Raw genomic sequence first — 20,441 nt, 5'->3', positions numbered from 1 at the left:
CCTCTGTTTGGAGAGCGGGCCATTGTATTATTCAGTACGTGGATCAACCATGGGCGGTACGGGCGCTCCTATGTAGCAGAAGTTATAACAAACGAAAATCATTACAACTAATATGTTTTCCTGCCTCAGGTCCAAGTGTATAAGTATATGATCTCATAAAAGTTACGTAGCGTTGAAAAAATGTAAGCTATGCCTATATATGGGAATTGTATTCCAGGTATACTGACGAAGAGCCCATGGTTACGAAATATAACCGATCTCTTACATGTTTTTGAAATTTTAAAAATGATAACCATGGTGTTTTAATGCTGAATGATAAAAAGAATACTTGACATTAAACGACCCCTGAGACAAAAATGAAAAGTTGTATTGTTGTATGGGTTTGATTATGTGTACAGGTTCGGATCGTTTGATCAAACTTCTCTTCGTCACTTGAACTCCAGTAGAACAGGTCACGGTAAGTTTTACCTGCGCATTTCCACCTGAGTCAACGTACGTCAATGGAAACAGGAAATGGTGAACAAAGCGTCGCACCTTACTTCCGGTGGGTACAAATATAGACTTGGACGATCAAAACAAGTGGTTAAAATTGACGACAAAGGATGTGAGTAAACATAGAGCAACGTACAAAGTGGCACCCTAAACGTATGAGCACTTGTTATGAGGTGTATTGCCATGGTAAAGATCTTGAGAGGCTTGCTTTCCGAATGCATATGCCAGCTCATTGTAAGTCCTAACTGCGTGCAACCTTCAATCTGCCAACTATATAACAAAATGATGGGTAGCCCAGTTTACTTTCGATGTTTAATCTTGTTTCTTCACTGATTGCAGATTGTCAGTTTTACTAGAAATATTGTAGAAACGGGATTCTAGGAATCACCGGAAAGCGTACAGCTTGTAGCTACATGTACATGACGTGTGACGTCAGGCGTTTCGTATTTCGAGTGTGGTGGTGGAGTGGGGTAGAGGGATTCCTTCGAATTCGCAGACCTTCTAGGTGCGACCGGCGTTTATGCTTTGAGTTGCACGAGTACTTTTGAACATGGGTCAAAGTGGATGAAAAGGGTAAGTAATGCCGGGGTACAGGAGACTGATGGCGAATTCGGCCTTGTGACATTTGCCTACCACAGTGTTCCCGGGGTTCTGCGAATCACAGGATTATGTTGTTTAGATTACATGACGTCACCATGACGCGGATCTTGTTGACAAGTACACAACTCTACATGAAGGATAACTGTTTTGTGAAAGTAGATTTATAATTCGCTCTCATCCTAAATCTGGGAGTTAAAGATGATTGAGTGACACGTACTATTTTGATATACAAATGTTTACGGGTTTCCCTCAGTCTTCGTCAAACAGTGGATAGGAATGTTTATGGCGAACACTTTTGCCAACAAGCCTTGTAATAATTCACACACCGCTAATCAGTGAAAACTGTGTACAAGGAGCGTAGAATAATGTTAATGAATGAATTAATCAGTGTAGACCGTACATATTTACCCACTGTTCGCTATATTTATCAACCTGACAATCACTGATCAATCTGGGTGATTTTGTTTGATGGACTGTAGTGAAAGTGGGAAACACTCTGAAGTTGGACAGTTTTTTGAGTAACGTCAATGTCAAAGAACAATATGAATATTTGAGTCAGAATAACAGTTCGGCCCCATGTAATATCGCTGGCAGACTAACTAGTCACACCAGCACGATTTAAATAGCTCTTGCAATTCAAACAACAGGAGCTAATTAACTCATTTGCATCAACAAATTAACTTGTCTCATTCTTGGTTTCTTTGGACTACTAAAATTGTCCTCCTTCCCTTTTTGCATATAACTCGTACTGTCAACCTGTCATAGACTCCAACTTTCAGTTGCTCTAGGAACTGCTTTTTGGCGTATCTTATTATCAGGATGACGAACCATCCATCGACGAGCTTCATCAGCAGTGTTATACAGCATCTTATCTTACTATCTTATGAAATATGAGGATTCTTGGAGCAGGGAAACAAAAGAAATAAATGTGCCAACTCACGGCACATCCTGCGGTGATCCGAGTTCACTGACGAGTGAAGCGGACGTTTCTGGGAAAGGCCCCCGGCCGTGTGATCATCTCTTTCTGACGTCATAGTTAGTGACAAAACTTAAAAGGCCAACAGGGCCGGATCCTCAGTCTTCAGTGATATTTAGGTGCCATCGGCTGTCAACACCTCGTCAAGTCTCTGAAGGTAGGTTAGATTATTTTTCTCTCCTTTCGTAGCAATGTTTACAAGTTTTTCCCCTTATGCCATTCATACTTTTACATATTTACATTCAGAGTGGATAGAGTCATCTGCGGAATAAAAAACAAAGTAGAAATTGGCCCTTGATAGGGAAACGTGAACTTCAATGGCCAGCTAACATCCTATTTTGCCATCTCGTACTTTTTAAGCACATAGAAGAGTCTGGTGGAGACTATTTTGTTATTAGTTCCTACAAAGGCCTCCTTTCTATATAACCTTTGTCTTTTCAGTGTTTTGTTTGTGTTTGTTTGAACCTTTGTTTTTTAACTTAATGAAAACTCAAGTCGGCCTGCAGGCCGCTTTTCATTGAGGTCATGAGGGAAGAGACAAAAGTCAGCAAAGTATATAACAGAGATACAGTTTACATCACAAGTCCTAATGAGTTGTATAAGTCTATATGCACATTATACGCTAGCCTCGATCGATCCTTCGCAGGCCGGCTCCTTCCCAACAACCGCTGGGCCCATTCACGACCCAGCCCGCCGACAGCATCAAGCTTATAATGCCTGCAATCACTTATCTGGCGTGTGCAGTCACAATAGGCCATTATACATGGCATACATGTGCAATTGTACAGTTTTCACTGGAAATTTTAGATCTTTTTTTCAGTTCGATTTTTCCCTTTCAAAAAATTCTTCTTATGTTGTCGTTCTTTCTTACATAACTCATGATATCTATTTCATCACAGGAGAAAATCATTTTCAACAAGTGACTCTAAAAATCACTAGAAAACCGCGAGGAAGAGATTGTAGTGACGTCACCATGCCCGTGGACTGTCTCGAGTTTCGCCTGGCGACCCATGACGATTTCGACGAAGTTGTGCGCATGTCAGAAGGAGTTTACGGCGGGTTGGACTACCTGCCGTCCCACTATCACACCTTCATAGACGACCCGTACAGACTGGTCGTACTGGCGGAGATGGACGGTCAAATTGTAAGGGTAGCCTCAACATTTATTTCGCTTTTTGTGTTTTTGATGTTGTTTATAATTACTTGCTATCAATTTTAGGGTGTTTGCCTTACATTTTCTTTCTTTGTTAGTGTATTACCTCTTTTACCGAGTCTACCAACAAATTGTCCCTAAGACGCATACACCCATGATATCACAAAATCACAGACCGTACGTTCTTAACTAGCATGGATACCAGACCCCAGCCCGATCTCAACTCTACACGATAGATATTTTTGAGATCGGGCTGGGGTCTGGTATCTAGACTAGTACATGTATAAAGGTGTATACATCGTTGACGCTGTACTTAATGTTGTCTTAATCTGTACTACCGCTAGGTGGGGCTGTCTTCCGCCTTTATCGTTGACGGAGGCGAGGTGTACATAGAGAAGGCGCTGCGCGTGGCGGAGTCGTGCCGCGGGTTGGGCATCAGCCGCCGCCTGACCGAGCACGTGGACCGGGCGGTGCGGGCACGCTTCCCGGCGGTGGAACGCAAGAGGAAGCTGGTTGTCGACGCCGGGAAGGTCGAGTCCTTGAAGAAAAAGGGAATGGATGTTGTTTGTCATCTGGTGAGTTAGAATTGCGAAATGTTCTTACACATGTTTTTACGTCACTCGTTACCAACCCTTAAGGACTCTTATTTTTTTCGATTCAAAATGACAGAACTGGGCCCAAACGGAGCCCGTTATGTTTTGGTCATAAGCAATAAAATCTGCCATTTTCGTTGAGTTCCAAATAGACCCCATTCGGACTTTCCTCTATAATCACCAAGTAGATTCTACAGTGGCATAAGATAGTATCATAAGCTAGCCAAGGAGTGTCCATTTGAACGGCTGTATCGGCCAGCTTATGATCCTATCTTATATCACTGTAGGATCTGCTTGGGGATTATTTCATATACTTTCTACAGTATTGTGTCAATCTCCATAACAAAGTAGGAGAGTGTATAACCTCATTGAGTCAACTGACAAAGTCACCAAAAGCGTTTTTAAAGAATTCGAATATGCTGCAATGTTTCTTATACAATCTTATACGTCTGGGAGTGGTCGAGGTATTCGCTTCATAGATGATTTTGACATTTTGGAATGGAATGCTCATTTTCTCATCCTGCTTTTCTTTACAGCAAACGATTTCCTTCGCGGACGAGCCACACACCCGAGACAGCCAACGCGCATGTGCCGTACGAGCGGCAAACAACCTTCCGGACTTTCCGACTCTTCCCGAACTCCGCCGAATTCACGAAGACGATCTCCATTCGGTTCTCCACCCCGAAGTTTCACGAAACCTACTCGCCAACGGACTCATGAGTGGGCGGTGGGACCCACTAAACTTCTGCGAAGAAAACTTTCTGTACATGCTGAACAACGGTTATTCTCTATTCGCAGACGACACAAAGCCGTTTGCAGAGAGCTTTAGTTTTGGAAAATGTTTTCCAGTTCCGTCAGGAGTGCAGTATTTTGTGGACCTTCATGTATCCGAGGAAAGACACCTGAAAGCTCACCTATTGAAACACTTTGTTGAGATGTGTAGGTGTGACACACAGCTGCCTGTCTACCTAACAGTGTCCGTCACAAATAAAGCCATGGTAACGGCGGCGGAAACATTTTGTTCGGAAATCCTCTGTTTGCGCCAGTTTGACTTGCCCCATGCTAGTCTCGGAGTAGTGGTAGAAGGAAAACTATGATATTACTCGGCCTGTTAATGTTAGATGAATTCAGAGGTCATGATTTTCTAAATATAGGCATATGTGTAATTGCGCTTTTGCATGGTGCATCCTTGAACAAGAATATGTCTATATAAAGCTAAAAGAATCATGAACTCAGGGAAAACAAAGTAACTTGCCATAAGCAATTTTTTAAATTGTGATAGAGAACGGCGAGAGAAAATGTCATCAAAGAAACAAATACTTGTTAAAGATGGTCGAAAGGGAAATCATATACTTTATCAATTATGTCAAACTATAGCCGTATAGATTTATGGCTGAAAGTTTTGAGCTATCATTACGCAAGTTCATACTTACTTTGTATGTATGTACAACCGCTGAATAAAAGATTGCACTTAAGCTTGTATCATTGTTTCCTCTGTGTTATTCAACATTTGTTGTACAGCCTTCCAGGTGACTCAGCGATATCACTTCAACTGATTAGTAGCATGCTGCCGTACGTACTGTGTAAAAGTAAACACTTTTAAGTCTTAAAAGTTCAAATATGGCCATAGACTGTCAACACAATAATCGTGTACAGATTGTGTAGCTGCGCAGAAATAAAGGCGTTCTAACTGAATTTACAGCTAAAACATCGAATCAGCTAATACTTAATTTCGCAGAACGCTTCCCTTGTAATCTTTTGAGAGTTGTTTTGCTTGGCACATGATACTCTCCTTGGAGTATGTGGATATGATTAAAACTCTGCCAGCGATCCGTTATTTACAAGTATGACCGGGAAGAAGTGCGCACAGTTCGTGGCCGTCAGGTTGACATGTGGTTCACCAGAAACGTACGGAATCCCCACAGGGCTGACTGATGCTAAATATGTATTGATTTCAGCTTTGTGATTGGTATCAGATCCTGGCAGAGTGGGTTTAAGCTAGATTCAATGCCGTCAATATTCCGTGGTCGGAAACAATCTGCTATACAAAATACATATCTTCTTGTTCTTGTTTATGTACAATTTAGTAAAGTTTGGTTATATACTTTCTCAATGTAACAAAACAATAGATTCGAAGTACATTGTTATTGTAGTATATTGCCGAATCAAATCATGTCATTATGCGTAAATAGTTACGATATGATGCATTACAGCTATCCTATATGGGGTCAAACGTGGTTTCTTAAGATTGAATATTTCCAAAGGTTCTCCATGAGCTTAGAACTGAAAATAATCTAGTTGTAAGACTTTTATTTCAGAACATTTCATGGTAAAACGTCTGTTGTAATAATCACAAAAAAAGTGGCATTGTATACAGTGGCTCTTCGCGTCATGTGCATTTCATCTTCATCATGCAAAGTGAAAGCGGATACGAATTTTATAAGAAAAGGACGCCCGAAATTTACATACCAGTCTTATTAGATTACGGGATTAATTAATGCATTCTAGTTCCGCACGGACTAATGGAAATCGGTAATAATAGAATGATGCGGAGAGGAATGCAGCCCCGCAGTTCGCTTACTCAGCGGATTCTTGGCAAGCTGCCCGCACACCCATCTCATGATGAACCTGAAACGGCGATATAGGACACTCCAAAGCACTTTGCAGACATTAGTTCAGAGCCAGGACATGTAGAGGAGTGACCAAAGCCTGTTTCATCGATACAGAAGCGGTCAACTCAAACCCGGTTACACCACAAACTGTCCCGTGCCAATTTAATTTTCCAATGAGTCCATTTCATATTAAACCGGCGGTCGCCCATACATAAAGCAATAAAGCTTTGGTCAAATTAATACGATGTATGGATTGGACGAGTGAAATCGACAGCCCGGTAATAAATTTTGGGAGGAGGAAAAGCGACAGCACCGTTAAGTGGGGCGGAAGACATCGCCGAGAGTGAGAGTGATTTTCGGTGGCCTTATATACCTTGTCGGCTGCAGTCCACCCACGCAAACACACACCAAAGAGATGAAGTCATCGGCGGGCAATTTCGCGGGAGTTTTCATCCTGTCGCTGGGCTGTCTGCACATCTCTGCGCAGGTTGGTAATCCGGTTCATTCTTTTCATTTGTGTGGGCACACATCGGGAGCAAGGAGTCGACCACGCCCATCCTGTGTCTGGGGTTAAGTGCAATGCTCAGTTAGAGGAAAGTGATCGGGATTATATACTGTAACAGTTGTAAATCTCTTCTCTTAAACATAAAACAGCAGCTGGTCACGCAGTGGTATGAATTGAAACTTTAAATCTTATCAAATGTTGTTAAAGAATGTGACGCTACACTTGCAATGGCTGCGATGCAGGCATCGATAGATGTAACAGACCTGACCGCCAGGAAAAGTTAGTGTAGCTCTGTCAATTTTGCACCGCAGTTTCTTTTACTCAGGGGTTCAGCAATCTTAAGTAAATTCATCTTGATTTATTACACATCATGATAGTTTTTATTGTTACCTCTATGTGTGTATTAGAGTGCAGCTTATAGATCGTATCATCCATTACTTAAAACCAAGTCCTATATTCTCTTTTCGGAATACCGCCTACGTTATACCTTATACCCCTGTCACATTATCCACGATCTTCGAGCGTATCCATGGAAGATCGGCCATATTTAAGATTGACAGAGAGTTGCGCGTATTTTTCACATGAAAACCGTCCCTGTCACATATAAGCCATACTTTGTACCTTGTACAATTGTTGTGCAATAAATTTACTATTATAAATATAAGCGAGGCTCGGGCGACTGGCGCAGAATCGTCGTCCGATCGATTTTCGCCAAATGTGACAGGGGTATTAGCGAAAGCTCATTTCAAGTGCCTGATATAAGTACGTCTGAAAATGATCGCGCCGCGGCCATGAGTCCAGTCAACGACTCCAGTCAACAAGCAATCCGAGATGACTTTGGCAAGTATGAGTTGAAAAAGTATCAAAAGACTTAACAACAGTCAAGAACAAACTAGCCACTGTGACAGGTAATCAGCACTTTTGCGTCTCAATGAAGTGGTAAGACCATGGAGGTTGAAAAACGTATTGGTAAGACCCAATCGTCGGGAGAATGATATACGGAAGACATATTTGGTCGAAGCAGCCGTGACCTTTGACCTGTCGTAAACCTACCGTGTTTGTAATGGGTTTCACCTAGATTGGATATGGTTTGCATAAGCTATGTGTTTCTTCTTCCTTTTTACTTTCCACAAAAGCGTTATGTCCCTATGGCATGTACATGTCTTCCTTAATAGATAATAGATAATCATATAAATATATGACGATAAAGATTGTTTTCTAGAGTATAATATATAAATTCACTCACAATTATTGGACAATCAAATGCTTGAATACATAGCTTGATACGACTTTTGGTTGATTCCAAAGACACGTTGAGATCGACTATCGAGATAAAATCCGAAGATGACACATTGTCATTTCATTCAGCTGTATCATCTATATTTGCCATGATACAGTTATCATAAATTTCGGTGAAGACAACACCATGTCCTCGACTAGACAATGAGGCGCAGTGACAATATAGATGGGGACAATGTAGAGTTGATTAAATGGAAGGATGACTCCCCAGGGTGACTGGACACAATGACAGGCATGGTGATGCATTAGGTTGCAATGTCTGGCAAACTTTTTAGCTGTACCGGGGGACTTTGTTATTTGAGCATATGTTAACCATAATTACATGTTACATTTTGTCCTGTCAATCCACAATACCCAGTCCTTCAGTGTTCTGTAGGATACAGATGTGACAAATATGAAACAGCCTTCAAATAAACAAACTCCTCTTTTCTAACGTTTAAAAGTGCCATGAAAACCCATCTGATAAATCATCCAAGCCAATCATCCCTGTAGAAGACTCACATGTTCAGTTTTTATCTAATGCTACTAATTCATTACTTGATTATTCTTATGTACATTGTACATGTACTTTATAATTCATGAATTATAATCAAACCTACAGTTCAACTGGTTCAAGTATGATCAATTTTGTTTAGCACAAAGGAGGAGGGCCTACATAACCCCTGTTATAATCCCATTATCTATTGTATTACTATTGTGTATTTTCTTGTGCAAATAAACAAACAAACAAGCGCCTGGTCACATTCGTCGTGCGAGCCTTGTACGATCGCAAACCGAGTCATGAGATTGTCGTTGCGTGTTATACAAAATTCAGCTGTCTCGTTACCAATAATGCTACCTTAAATCCTTGTCGGTGGTTGGTTCCGTCATATCCTGCTCTAAAATCGTACGACATCAAAAAGATACGACGTCGAACGACGATGTGACCGCACCCTAACAGATTGCAACTCTAGAAGAAGCATGTGACTGAATAACAGACCCTTGAGACAGGTAGAAAATGAAGTAAGGGATCTTCTATCAATTCGAGACTGAGCTGTCAAATCAATCATTGTGATGAAAGCCAAGATGATCCCAATGCTCTTCTTTAGAATTCTTGGTTATTTCTTGGAAAAATTCCAAGAGGGAAAAGGAATCAGGCCAGGTTACGTAAGTCTATTGATTCGTTCTAGATTTATAACGACTAGTCAAGTGTTAGCGGTAAATATAGTTGTGTCCATTTCGTATTGCAACAATCGTTAGGCCATAAAGTAATAAGACAACCCGAATATCCCGCCCCCGTGCTGAACTGCAGCACCACGGGGGTGCTCCGTCAGGAAGGCACGGTGTGCAGTAATGAAACTGGCTGATCCTGATGACCGGCACTCCCCTCAGCGGACATTAGTAAGACAGGGTGTCTTGAATTTTACAAATATGGCAAATGGTCAGAACAGTTTGGAAGATATGTAAGTAGTAATATGTGATAGGTGGAAGTAGTGATATGTGATCACATAGCAAGTACATTGTAGAAGTAGAAGTCATACATAAAACAAACAAACAAATGTAGCGACTTCTATGTGATCAACTTAGAAAAAAATAGAAGTACAAAATGATACTTTAAGCTAGAAAATTCTAGTCAATAAAAATTGAAGGCTAACATTGGGCTTCAGTATTACTAAAATACAATCATTTATGTAACGTTATATACAATATATACATTGTCATAGTTGCTAAATCTAACGATATTCTGAAATATGCATATAATGTTTTACAATCTGCTTTCTATTTCGCCATGTCACCTAATTAAAAAGAAGGAAAAACTGCTATGTAATGGAATAGTAAAAAACTAAGAAAATGTCCCTGCGATTCTTATAGCTGCTTCACCCTCAGCTATCTGTAGAAGATCATCTTCTCAGTGTGATGCATGACGAAAGTGTTGATAAGAAAGTATCCTCATGTAAATGTTACACTTGAGATCGAGAATGACCTTTGATAAACTGTTCTGAAGCAAAGGTAAACTGTAATTTCCGACGGGTTTTATAAACGGTTTACAAATAGTTTCATATCGAATAAAACGATATTGCATGGTCCTTTGGGTCCGATGCACTTTGGTAATGATTGATTCTTTCGGCTGAAAATCCAGGCAGCAGAAATTGCAGCTGGGGAAGAACTGTACAGAAATGACATTGCACTGACTTTCAATTACATGAATGGACTGCACTCATCAATTTCAATTTCACAAAGTGTAATATCAGATATTGGAAAAAGATAAGTCATTTTAGATCGTGGGCCAAGGCTAGAAATTTCAAGATTATGCATGTCTTTTTGTTTTCGCAATTAATTATTGTGAAACGATACTGTTTTCGATTTTTTCTTCATTTTTCCCCACTACAAAATTAGTACTCTGAGTCATATCTGGTCTCTCCAAGCAGAGGTTCGGCCCCGCGGATGTTGGCCGAGAGACCTATATAAAGAAAACAATAGAAAGCCCGATAAAAAACGCAAAAAAACACACGTCAAAGACAGACGGAACCGAACCTCTGCTTAGAGGGCAGTTTATTACCGCTGCTCAGTGCAAATGTCGACGACTGCGCTCTTTTAGAAGATTTGACTCTGGACCCACATGAGGTCCTATCTTCTTTAATGACAGTTCCGACAGTCATCTTCGAGAACAAATGACTACCAAATAAATGCCACATGTAACCCATCTGCTATATCAAAGCATGAACAACCACATGAGAATTGTTTGATATGGAATAATAACACATTTCCATTTCTATATCCTATATCACCTAGAAAAGTGGCTGAAAAATGGCGCAATAGGTTTCTGTCGTGTTGTACAGTTGTGTAAATCTATCTTTATCAAACCTTGCCATTGCACTCCAAACAACGCAACAAGACGAATGTCCTCTTAGAATAAGTACGGTGGTTGCTTTACTGTTGAAGGATTCCGAGGTCAAATGTTCTGCCCAATTGCTTTGCGGTCTTGCGTTGCATCTTCACGACTTGATTTGCAAAGCGAGGGAATGATTCCCTGATCTAATCAATTCTGTGGTAACGACACTCCAGAGATCAGTGAGCAATACTGGTATACATAGTCCGGGGAGAAACTGCTGACGGTAAGCATGGCGAAAATATGACATTTTGACAGTTCCTCACTTGTATCTTACAGGGAAAAATGTCAGACACGACAATAATGTATGAGAATGGACTTTGATAGAAACAGAAACCATTAGATTGAGAAAAATGGGTAAAATGGCACCTAATTATGACTTTCTCTTTATTCCGTTCTCAAACTTGTTATCTCATAAAGGGTTATGATGCCGTTTGGTCATGTTTAATACAGGAGATCAGCAATTCGACTAGTCATAACCATCACTCTGGCTTGAACGAAGTCTTCCGATCCGAAGATGAGAGAGCAACAGCACAAATCATTGGCTTACGGGAAGTAGCAAGCTCATTGCAAGCTGCTAAAGCTATGACGAGCTTCAACTGTTGGCTAAAGATAAAGCCCAATCATCGTTTTCCCGTCATTTCTGACCTACAGAGCATTCCTCAGTGTCTAATAAAACCCTTATCTCATTGTGGTGGCTTTAAGGGTTATTATGCTTGGCATTGTTTATGGACAGTGACGCACAAGGTGATTAATTAGCATATTACAGCCCCTCCATCTGCATTACGTGCGCGTTCCAAGCGGTACATATAAAGGCTGGGGTGGCAAACAAAGCTCTGTGCTGCTCTTCCCGCCGCCACTGGCACCCGACTGGCACTCTTCTCCGACCCGTACCATCAGGTTAGACATCCATCGGTCCTGTTTTTGCTCAATACGTATCACCATCTTGTAATGTATTTAAGCAGTATTAGATACCAGCTAGCCATTACAATTTGTCTATGGGTTAGATCATCTTTGCATAACTAGATTTTGGTGTCCAGGATATTTTGATTGAGTTTGGCGCTCACATCTCTTGATCTGATCACTGCTTTTTGCCGCAAAATACATTATCTGATTTGGAAAAGTTCTTCGAGCAATTGTCCTGCCACCAAATCGTTTGAAACTTCCCAAAAGCAAGTGATTTACCATTATATTTTACCATTATGATTTATTTTAGGCGGTTTGTACACTGAAAAAAAAAATTGATGAAGATATTACCAGACGTTGTATTAGTTATGTCCCATCTAGATAGTTTCGACCATGGCAGGAGTCTACAGAAACGTGTGCCATATCGCCGGCATTATAGAAGAACAAGACGAATAACTCGGTCTTGCTTGATATTTTCCAAAAGAAATTAACTCCAGCTACATTTTGAAAAGCTGTTTAAGGCGGTACTCTATTGGCCCATCGCCTCCAGTTACCGGCGTCATATTGCTTTGTTCCAAATCTGCAAACCGTCTTGATTGATGTTTCTAGATGATTTCTTTTCACAATTTCTTTAACTTTCTGAAAACAACATCGTTTGAGAAATGTGTGTGAATAGTGCACATTTAGGAATACCACCTTTACTTCATATGTGATAGCGATCCGATATTCAGTCGTATACATGATGTTGGCCTTTTGCCCATAAAACTGTCTCCTAAGTTTTTATTTTTTTCACTAGCTGCTGTGAAAATACCCATGATTGGCACATCTCTACATTTGGGTACTTAAGATTTATAACTACACTTTTGTCGGTGGATTTTATGTCTAGAAAAATATACAGACAATTGAGGGTTTTGATACGTGCAGTGTACTGCTTGTTGCTAAGCCGCACTGGCAAGATCAAATTTTACAGATTGTTTTATATTAGATTTATTGAGTAGAAATGAAATGTATACACATGGTTAATGCACCCCAAAACATTTTCTGGTAGAATACGATGATACTCCAGTTTGATTATCAATGCTTTAATGTAATTAACGCCTACTAATCATTGGTTCTGTAATGTTGAATGTGCGCGCAGCATTGCCACCTGGGTGTCAGTTGCCGGGAAGAGCAGTGCTTCACACAACTTCCTTCAGGGAAACAGGTTTTTAGGGCGTCTCAGCTGCGCAGTATCAGTCTTCAAGGAGGTCAGTCAATAACACTTATGCTTTGATTACAACATGAAGTTGTAAAATAGATCATAGGGAGAGTTTGTAGATTTGATTTCCTTTTAACTGAAAGAGTATCTTACTACCCATGGCAATAAAGTTAGTTACGATATCTTTATGGTTATATTTACCGCATTGTCGCTGAACTAATACTGATTTGGCATTCGGCGACACGAAATCATCTCGTTATTCATTCTGTCCACCTCTAACCTGTAAACGATGATATTACAAACAATGGGTTGAAATACATTTTATTGAAATGTCTGTGAGCTTGACACGTTGTGGTGGCTGCTTCCATTCTGTAAGTACAATATTGATCTACGTTTAAGAAGTGCTTACAATTACATCACAATTACATCATTAATAAATAACATCAAAAAGAATTATTGATGCCCAGATACAGATGTCTTCTATTCACCTCTCCATAACAAACATGAATCATTGATAGAATTTCGCCTACACCGTTCTGTGGTGGCATTTGCTTGTAAAGTTCTCCAGTGAACAGTACGCCCTGGTGACCTTTCACGGATGATGACTCTTTTCAAGCGGACAAAACGCCCCACGCGTTACAAAAGGCGCTGTCTCTATTACAGGGAACATTTGTCACGGATGGATCTTCACGAAGGGCATCAATTTCCTTTTCAGCTCGATAAGAATATGTGATTTACCGGGCGATTCACATATCACTGATGAAGGGAATTAGGGTTAATAGGAGCATGGCCATAACAGCTCAAAAATTTACGACACAGTGATGTCTTCAGAGACCCTCTCTTCCAACTGGATGCCAATATGCTCATCTTCTCTTAATATAAGCAGAGCAGTTATTGGTGAGTTATCCTGGGTTTTCATCCTGGGAGTGAGCGGTAGAGCCCCAAAGGGCCGACCTGGGCTAATTTATGGCTGATAAATTATTACAGCCGACTGTAAATGGCCAATTATGTTATTCGCAAAGGACCGGAGGGGAATTACCAAACGAGCATGTTGGGGAAATGAGGGGCCATTCAGAGCACTTAGAATATTTATAATGATGACCTGCAATATATCCACTGTGGTCACGTCTGTCAACTCTGAGACTTACACAGTGCATCTTTTTTAGTGCGTCTTTTGAAATTAGTACCATCAAAAGATTGCCCTAATGTGCAGCATGCACGAGGTGCCGTGTCCGCTCGCCAATACAAAACAGAAAGTAAATGGAAGCTGTCTCACAGTCCTTCAGTTAATCCATAATCTTTTATTCCGGGACCTCTGAGATCAGGCTTAACGGATTAGGGTCTTAAACAGTATAATCCACCCCTGATTAAAGACAAGCTACCCTATATATATTATATACAATCAAGGCCAAGCGAACTGTTCCTGGGCGCTTTTGTGCTTGTAGCGGATTGATGGGTTCTGGTAAGGAACATGATGCCGTAATTGGAGACCGAGGTGCTGGATTCCCATCGCGGGGAGGACGAGGCAAGCACTCACTCACAAGCCTTATTAGGTGTTGACCTTTACGTCCCCCCTCGGTAAGACCGTGATGGATATTCTGTCTCAGGTATCAGTTATAAAGAGCAGCACTTTATATCTGGGCTGATAGGCGATAGATGATGGAGTGGGTGGGAGTCAGTTAGGAGCGGTGCAGCAAACTTCATCATCACCCACTGGTTTCTGCATCTGCAGCCTCTGGAATGTCCCGCAGCTGCATTTAATCTTGCTTTATATTGTCGACAGTGGTTATCATTATCATGCTGGCCCAGTAATACTGCATGTTGATGTATTCATACAAAGTGCTAGACTACTCAGGCTGCTGTCTATAGGGAGGTGTATATGCGGGAGTTTTGATTTGTGATGTTTAAACTCTTTTCGTATCATGTGGAAGCTAGCTAATTAAGTCATATTACTAAGTAGAAGAATTATTTTCATGACGGAATTTCACCGAAGTTTATGACATATCAAACAGATCGTATCCGAAACGAATAGAGTGTAAATACTACCTTCTCTTCTTGGCACCGCAGCTCAACAGTGTACCCTATCAGAACAACAACAACATGATGCCCAACGGAAATGAAGACAGGTGTTCATCCGGGTTAAATGGCATCCCTGGGACTCCTGGGATACCAGGCGCGCATGGACAACCGGGAAGGGATGGCGGGAAGGTAAGTGTGATGATGTCATTCCGCATCACTTTACAGTAAGTTTACGGCACTTTCATTGTAAGACAAATCAGATTTCACTACACTGTATCAGGATGTGAAGCATTTAGTGTAGAATTGAAATTTTGAAACAAACTAGAGTCCATTCCAAGACACCATGAGGTTTTTAGGCGATATTTATAATTAGTCTGAATTATTTTGAATAAAAGAATATCTGAACCACAATAATTAAATTATTTAAAAAAAATTGACTAAGAAAATACTCATTTATTTGAATTTCTTTGAATATTTTAGAAACATTTTGAAAGTAACTTTACAAAAATATCTTTATTTAGAATAATTGTGAAACCTCTCTGTGATTATTTCACATTTACAAATATTTACAAAAAATTCCACACCATGAATATTTCCAAAGTTTTACACGACCAGGGAAAATTAAGTTGAAGTTGAAACAGTGTTAAAAATATTTCTGAAGTATCAAATGTCCTAGACATATAATTACAAAACTTTAAAATCAATTCTAAACAATGGCAACAAACATCCGCATGGTGTCTTGGAATGGACTCTAAATGCAGGCAATAGTAAATGCATCGTGTGTTGCGAGGCAGCTTCTTGTGTATCTCAATTATGTTGTCCATGATACATCGTAGTTCGTAATGCATCCTGAAATATAAGTCAGCAAGCTTACAATATGATCAACAGTAATCAACTGTAACCGTTTTCCTAACAAAGTAACTGCTTGTCACTAAGATAACTTCATATCGGTAGGGCGAGGTGGGTCCGCTGGGACCGAAGGGGGATAAGGGAGACCGCGGCACCCCGGGGAAGTGCTCCTGTACCAAGGCATCGACTATGAACTGGAAGCAGTGCAGCTGGCCCAACCTCAACAACGGGGCAGACGTGGGAGTCATTCAAGTAAGATCAGAAGCTGCTCAACTGGGCATGGGTTGTTAGGGGCATATTTGCTTTTTGGACAGACGAGGACAATGTGGCACGGCACTCAAGTTAGTAACTTATGTTATATTAACAGTGCCACATACGCACCACATACACAGTACAAACAGAATCTCCCGACCGAAGTCAGGTACCCATTTTTACACCACCAGAGTGAAGTGAGGAAGATCATGTGAAGTGTCTTTCTCAAGGACACGAACTCGGGGGAACGGCGGGTATCGAACTCGGGACTTCTAGATTCCGAGTCGAAAGCTCAACACGGCGCCATTGTCCTTTGTTAAATCAGTAAGCTATGGATATTTCACAGCTTCAAGATTTTCTTTGACAAAACATTGAAAATGTTACTTTTTATTGCTACTGTACGTATGTAACGTCAGGTCATGAGCTGATGAGGTTTTAAATCTCCCTGGCAGCATAATATTTTAGTTAAAGCATCGCTCTAAAGAACTTGTTTTATCATTCAAAAACTTTTTCTATGAAAGAGTTCAGATCATTCTTCTTAATTTACTTAAGGTAAACAAGCAGAGTCTTTCTTAATGTGATTGTCGATTGCTGATTGCAATTGATTGTAGGTCTTCCCATACATCAATGTCCCTATAAGATAATAACCATTGATCTTATTAAAACAGTGTCCCCCGATTATTATTAAGATATCGATTCCTTGATAAAGAGATTATAAATTCATAATTCAAAGTTGATTCATTTTGCCTCTTTAACCCACCATGACCAATCGTTCTTATTTGACAGAAATTGATGATTATAGGTACATTATTTCAATGAATCAGTTTATATGAAATTGGCAAATTACTTTTACGTGACATTGCATAAGATATTTGGCTTTTCTTATAACAATTAAACTGAACTTAAATATGAAAAGTCGCTCTGCTTCGCTTAGACTATCCCTTATCTTAAGGTTACATAAAGAAAATCCCAGGCCAATGGGAATATCAATCTTGATACTAAGACGTATTTGCATGATGGTATTGATGATAACTTCTTTTACCTCCCTCTACAGGGCTGTGATTTTGTTAAGAACAGTAACATGTCGTCCCTTCGTGTGTCCGTGTCCTCCAACTTCTACGTGGCTGGCGTGTCGGCCTGCAAGAGATGGTTCGTGACGTTTAACGGAGTGGAGTGTCGGGACCCCATCACTGTGGAGGGCGTGCTATGGGTGCCCAGTACGGAAACAAGGAGCCACAGACTGGGCCAGTTTGAAGGTAAAACTCTTTTACATGGCCGTGTAGTCATTGTGTTGTTCTATGGGTGCCCAGTACGGAAACAAGGAGCCACAGACTGGGCCAGTTTGAAGGTAAAACTCTTTTACATGGCCGTGTAGTCATTGTGTTGTTCTATGGGTGCCCAGTACGGAAACAAGGAGCCACAGACTGGGCCAGTTTGAAGGTAAAACTCTTTTACATGGCCGTGTAGTCATTGTGTTGTTCTATGGGTGCCCAGTACGGAAACAAGAAGCCACAGACTGGGCCAGTTTGAAGGTAAAACTCTTTTACATGGCCGTGTAGTCATTGACATTGTGTTGTTTGTCAGGGATACATGTAAATCCTTTCGTGAAAAGTTTCATCAGGTTGGAACGCCACTGGATAAAGAGCCTGTTTTTACACAACCACTGCTATCTCTTTGTTCTTGTTGCTGTTGCAGTTTTCGGTGTACAGTTTGTATAGGTTTCCTTCGAGCAAATATCGTGCTGGAAAAGCGAAGCGTTTTCTAGATCGTTGAATGTTTAATACTAGGTGGTAGTCAGAAAACATTACGATTCTATCACAGCATCTATTTGGAGATGATGACTAGGAGAATACTTGGCAACTGCCGATGATATATCTTTTTTTTTCCTTCTTCTATAAAGCATCATTGCTCTATACATTTCAGGAGTTTGCAACGATTTGAGGGCTGGTATCATAAGAGTGGATTTCAACATCGGCAACTGTCCTGACTTTGGAGACACCAACGGTTACACGGGATGGAACAGCGCCACCAGGCTGTTCATAGAGGAACTGCCCCCTCCTCAACAGTGATAGAGTCGTACGCAAGAAAATCAATCAATCAATCAATCAATCAATCAACCGCTGTCGTATACACTCATATATGCATCTATGCTAAATGTTCCAATCATCATTCTACAGGGCTGCTAGTGATTGACTGGAAGTGATGTAAAAGAGTTACAGCTTTGGACGAGTTTTCTATTCAAAGGAAAAGAAAGAATGGTTTTCGTGCAAGTAAAGAGGTCACTACCTCTAGCTATATATCACTAAAAGGGCTTTTGATGAGCGGGAAATTTCGAGGACTCATTTATAATGAGACGTTGAAAGCGCAGAAGGAGATGTGGTTATCTGAAAGCGTGGGAAATCAGTTATGCAATCTTAGCGTAAGTAGGAGAAACCTCCATGTGATTACACGTGTTTATATCATGTATATGACACCATCATCAAGACAACTTAATTGCACGTCATTTATCAAGCACGTATTCATCAGTTGATAAAACTGAAACCATTGTCACAAAAACTCTCATTTCTGCACGAATCGTCTGTCATGCTGCATCCAAGGCTGTGGTGAAACTTTGGCAACTATTTGAAAAAATGAAAAAAAAAAGTAAGCAAAAAGTTAAATTTTCTTAAAGCCCCTTTGTACGAACAAGGTCTAGTCTTCCATCCTATCTCGAGCAGATGCACACAGTGAGCGCAAGTGCAAGACGATTAAAGCGTTAGTCAGAAGTCTTCTATAGTAAAATGGCGGTAATTGGCGTCCAAACCTCTCCCAAAACAAAACTATATAAAAATGATTTTTTCCAAAAGCCACAGATTCTGGGTGTGGTTGTGGCAGGGGTTCGTGCAGCAGTGCTTAGTCAGGTTCAACATAACCCGTAGACATGTTTTAGACTTAGACCAACAACATGATACCATCAACATAGTACACTGTTGACCCTTATTCTTACTTGAAGAGATGTGAAGTGGTGAAGCGACTTTGTATATACACATGTCTTACTTTGCTCATTATTGATACCACGTGTGGTGTGAATGTAGCAACTGACTTGACCTATGCTTTTTTTTAGGATCACGTAGCGCTTCCTTTTCTATTGGTTTGCTGGTGTAGCTGACCATAACGTGCCACATGTAAGCAAATCATTTAGAGAACAAGTCATTCTACATGTATCTCAAGCGATATACAGACGTTTTGCAACATACGGAACATTTGCACTAGTACTGTTACTAGACTGTTACTAGACTGTTACTCCAGTCCCTGAGCACTCATGTAGTACCAAAGGAACAAAATGACGGAAAGTCTTGATCGGGGCAGGGTTAAAGACAACTACAATAGACAAAACCAAATATGAACCGCAGCGCTTGCAGCCATCATGGATAAAATGCGTTTTAATAGATAGAAACACACTAGGCGTTTTAGAGGTAAACGTAGTCGTTTTTAACAGATTGTTTAATCAAATTGCCTGCGAGGACATTTTCTATACTGATCGATATCACAATAAGAAACGTTCACCGTCACCCATGTCATCAAATTAGTAACGCCATTAGTAATTTTGGAACAAGTGAAGATTCAAGAAAGGAAGGCTGAAACGTGATCTTGCGGAAGATGACATGGTCGTGTGCAGAATGTCTTAAGATTGACAGAACTGTAAACATTATGACATGTAAAGGTGATGTCTCGTGTGTCATTTTCTACCATTGTTGGCACACATATACAAATTGCCTGCCTACACGAATTGTATATCAGAGCACATTGTTGGACTCAAGGAAATGTAGGATGTATGTGTTGTATATTCAAGCTTAGCAATGTCACAAGCAGAGAATGACACGTCAATGGATATATGCATGGCTGTGAATGTCAAGTAAAGTATTGTCAAAAACACAGTGCGTTCGTGAACTTGATAAAGTTGCAGCAATCTCATACTAGAGGAGGGCCTCTTGCTGCATTACACTACAAGTTGCTATCTACATTTTACACAAAGTGTTTTTTGTTTCACAAAAATGAATTTATGCCTACCTTCTCGGCCGTTATTATATCCAGAAAGAACCCATAATCACTCCACACAAAATATTTCTTGGTGGGAA

The 20,441-nt window shown here is 40.5% G+C and overlaps 2 protein-coding genes across 2 annotated transcripts; both read left to right on the top strand.

Moving 5' to 3' along the window:
* The first annotated feature begins 946 nt into the window (after window positions 1–946).
* Window positions 947–5,243, top strand: LOC118413953 (histidine N-acetyltransferase-like). Its single transcript, XM_035817630.1, has 4 exons — window positions 947–2,225; window positions 2,968–3,212; window positions 3,566–3,796; window positions 4,351–5,243. Exons 2-4 carry the CDS (start codon window positions 3,042–3,044, stop codon window positions 4,909–4,911), a joined length of 963 nt encoding a protein of 320 aa, XP_035673523.1. The 5' UTR covers window positions 947–2,225; window positions 2,968–3,041; the 3' UTR covers window positions 4,912–5,243.
* A 6,611-nt stretch (window positions 5,244–11,854) lies between these two features.
* LOC118413982 (collagen triple helix repeat-containing protein 1-like) lies at window positions 11,855–20,238 on the top strand. The gene is made up of 6 exons (XM_035817676.1): window positions 11,855–11,999; window positions 13,144–13,252; window positions 15,271–15,411; window positions 16,177–16,323; window positions 17,378–17,579; window positions 18,247–20,238. Exons 3-6 carry the CDS (start codon window positions 15,304–15,306, stop codon window positions 18,390–18,392), a joined length of 603 nt encoding a protein of 200 aa, XP_035673569.1. The 5' UTR covers window positions 11,855–11,999; window positions 13,144–13,252; window positions 15,271–15,303; the 3' UTR covers window positions 18,393–20,238.
* Window positions 20,239–20,441: the final 203 nt, after the last annotated feature.

This window comes from Branchiostoma floridae, chromosome 4, assembly GCF_000003815.2.
Source record: "Branchiostoma floridae strain S238N-H82 chromosome 4, Bfl_VNyyK, whole genome shotgun sequence".
Taxonomy (NCBI): domain Eukaryota; kingdom Metazoa; phylum Chordata; class Leptocardii; order Amphioxiformes; family Branchiostomatidae; genus Branchiostoma; species Branchiostoma floridae.
This window is presented reverse-complemented; position numbering and strand designations above follow the sequence as displayed.

Excerpts from the sequence above, each read along its gene's own strand:
- LOC118413953 (XM_035817630.1), top strand. The coding sequence starts at position 3,042 with ATGCCCGTGGACTGTCTCGAGTTTCGCCTGGCGACCCATGACGATTTC. Across the intron at positions 3,213-3,565 it reads CGGAGATGGACGGTCAAATT|GTGGGGCTGTCTTCCGCCTT; the intron begins GTAAGGGTAGCC and ends TACTACCGCTAG. Across the intron at positions 3,797-4,350 it reads TGGATGTTGTTTGTCATCTG|CAAACGATTTCCTTCGCGGA; the intron begins GTGAGTTAGAAT and ends TTTTCTTTACAG.
- LOC118413982 (XM_035817676.1), top strand. The coding sequence starts at position 15,304 with ATGATGCCCAACGGAAATGAAGACAGGTGTTCATCCGGGTTAAATGGC. Across the intron at positions 16,324-17,377 it reads CAGACGTGGGAGTCATTCAA|GGCTGTGATTTTGTTAAGAA; the intron begins GTAAGATCAGAA and ends CTCCCTCTACAG. Across the intron at positions 17,580-18,246 it reads CAGACTGGGCCAGTTTGAAG|GAGTTTGCAACGATTTGAGG; the intron begins GTAAAACTCTTT and ends TATACATTTCAG.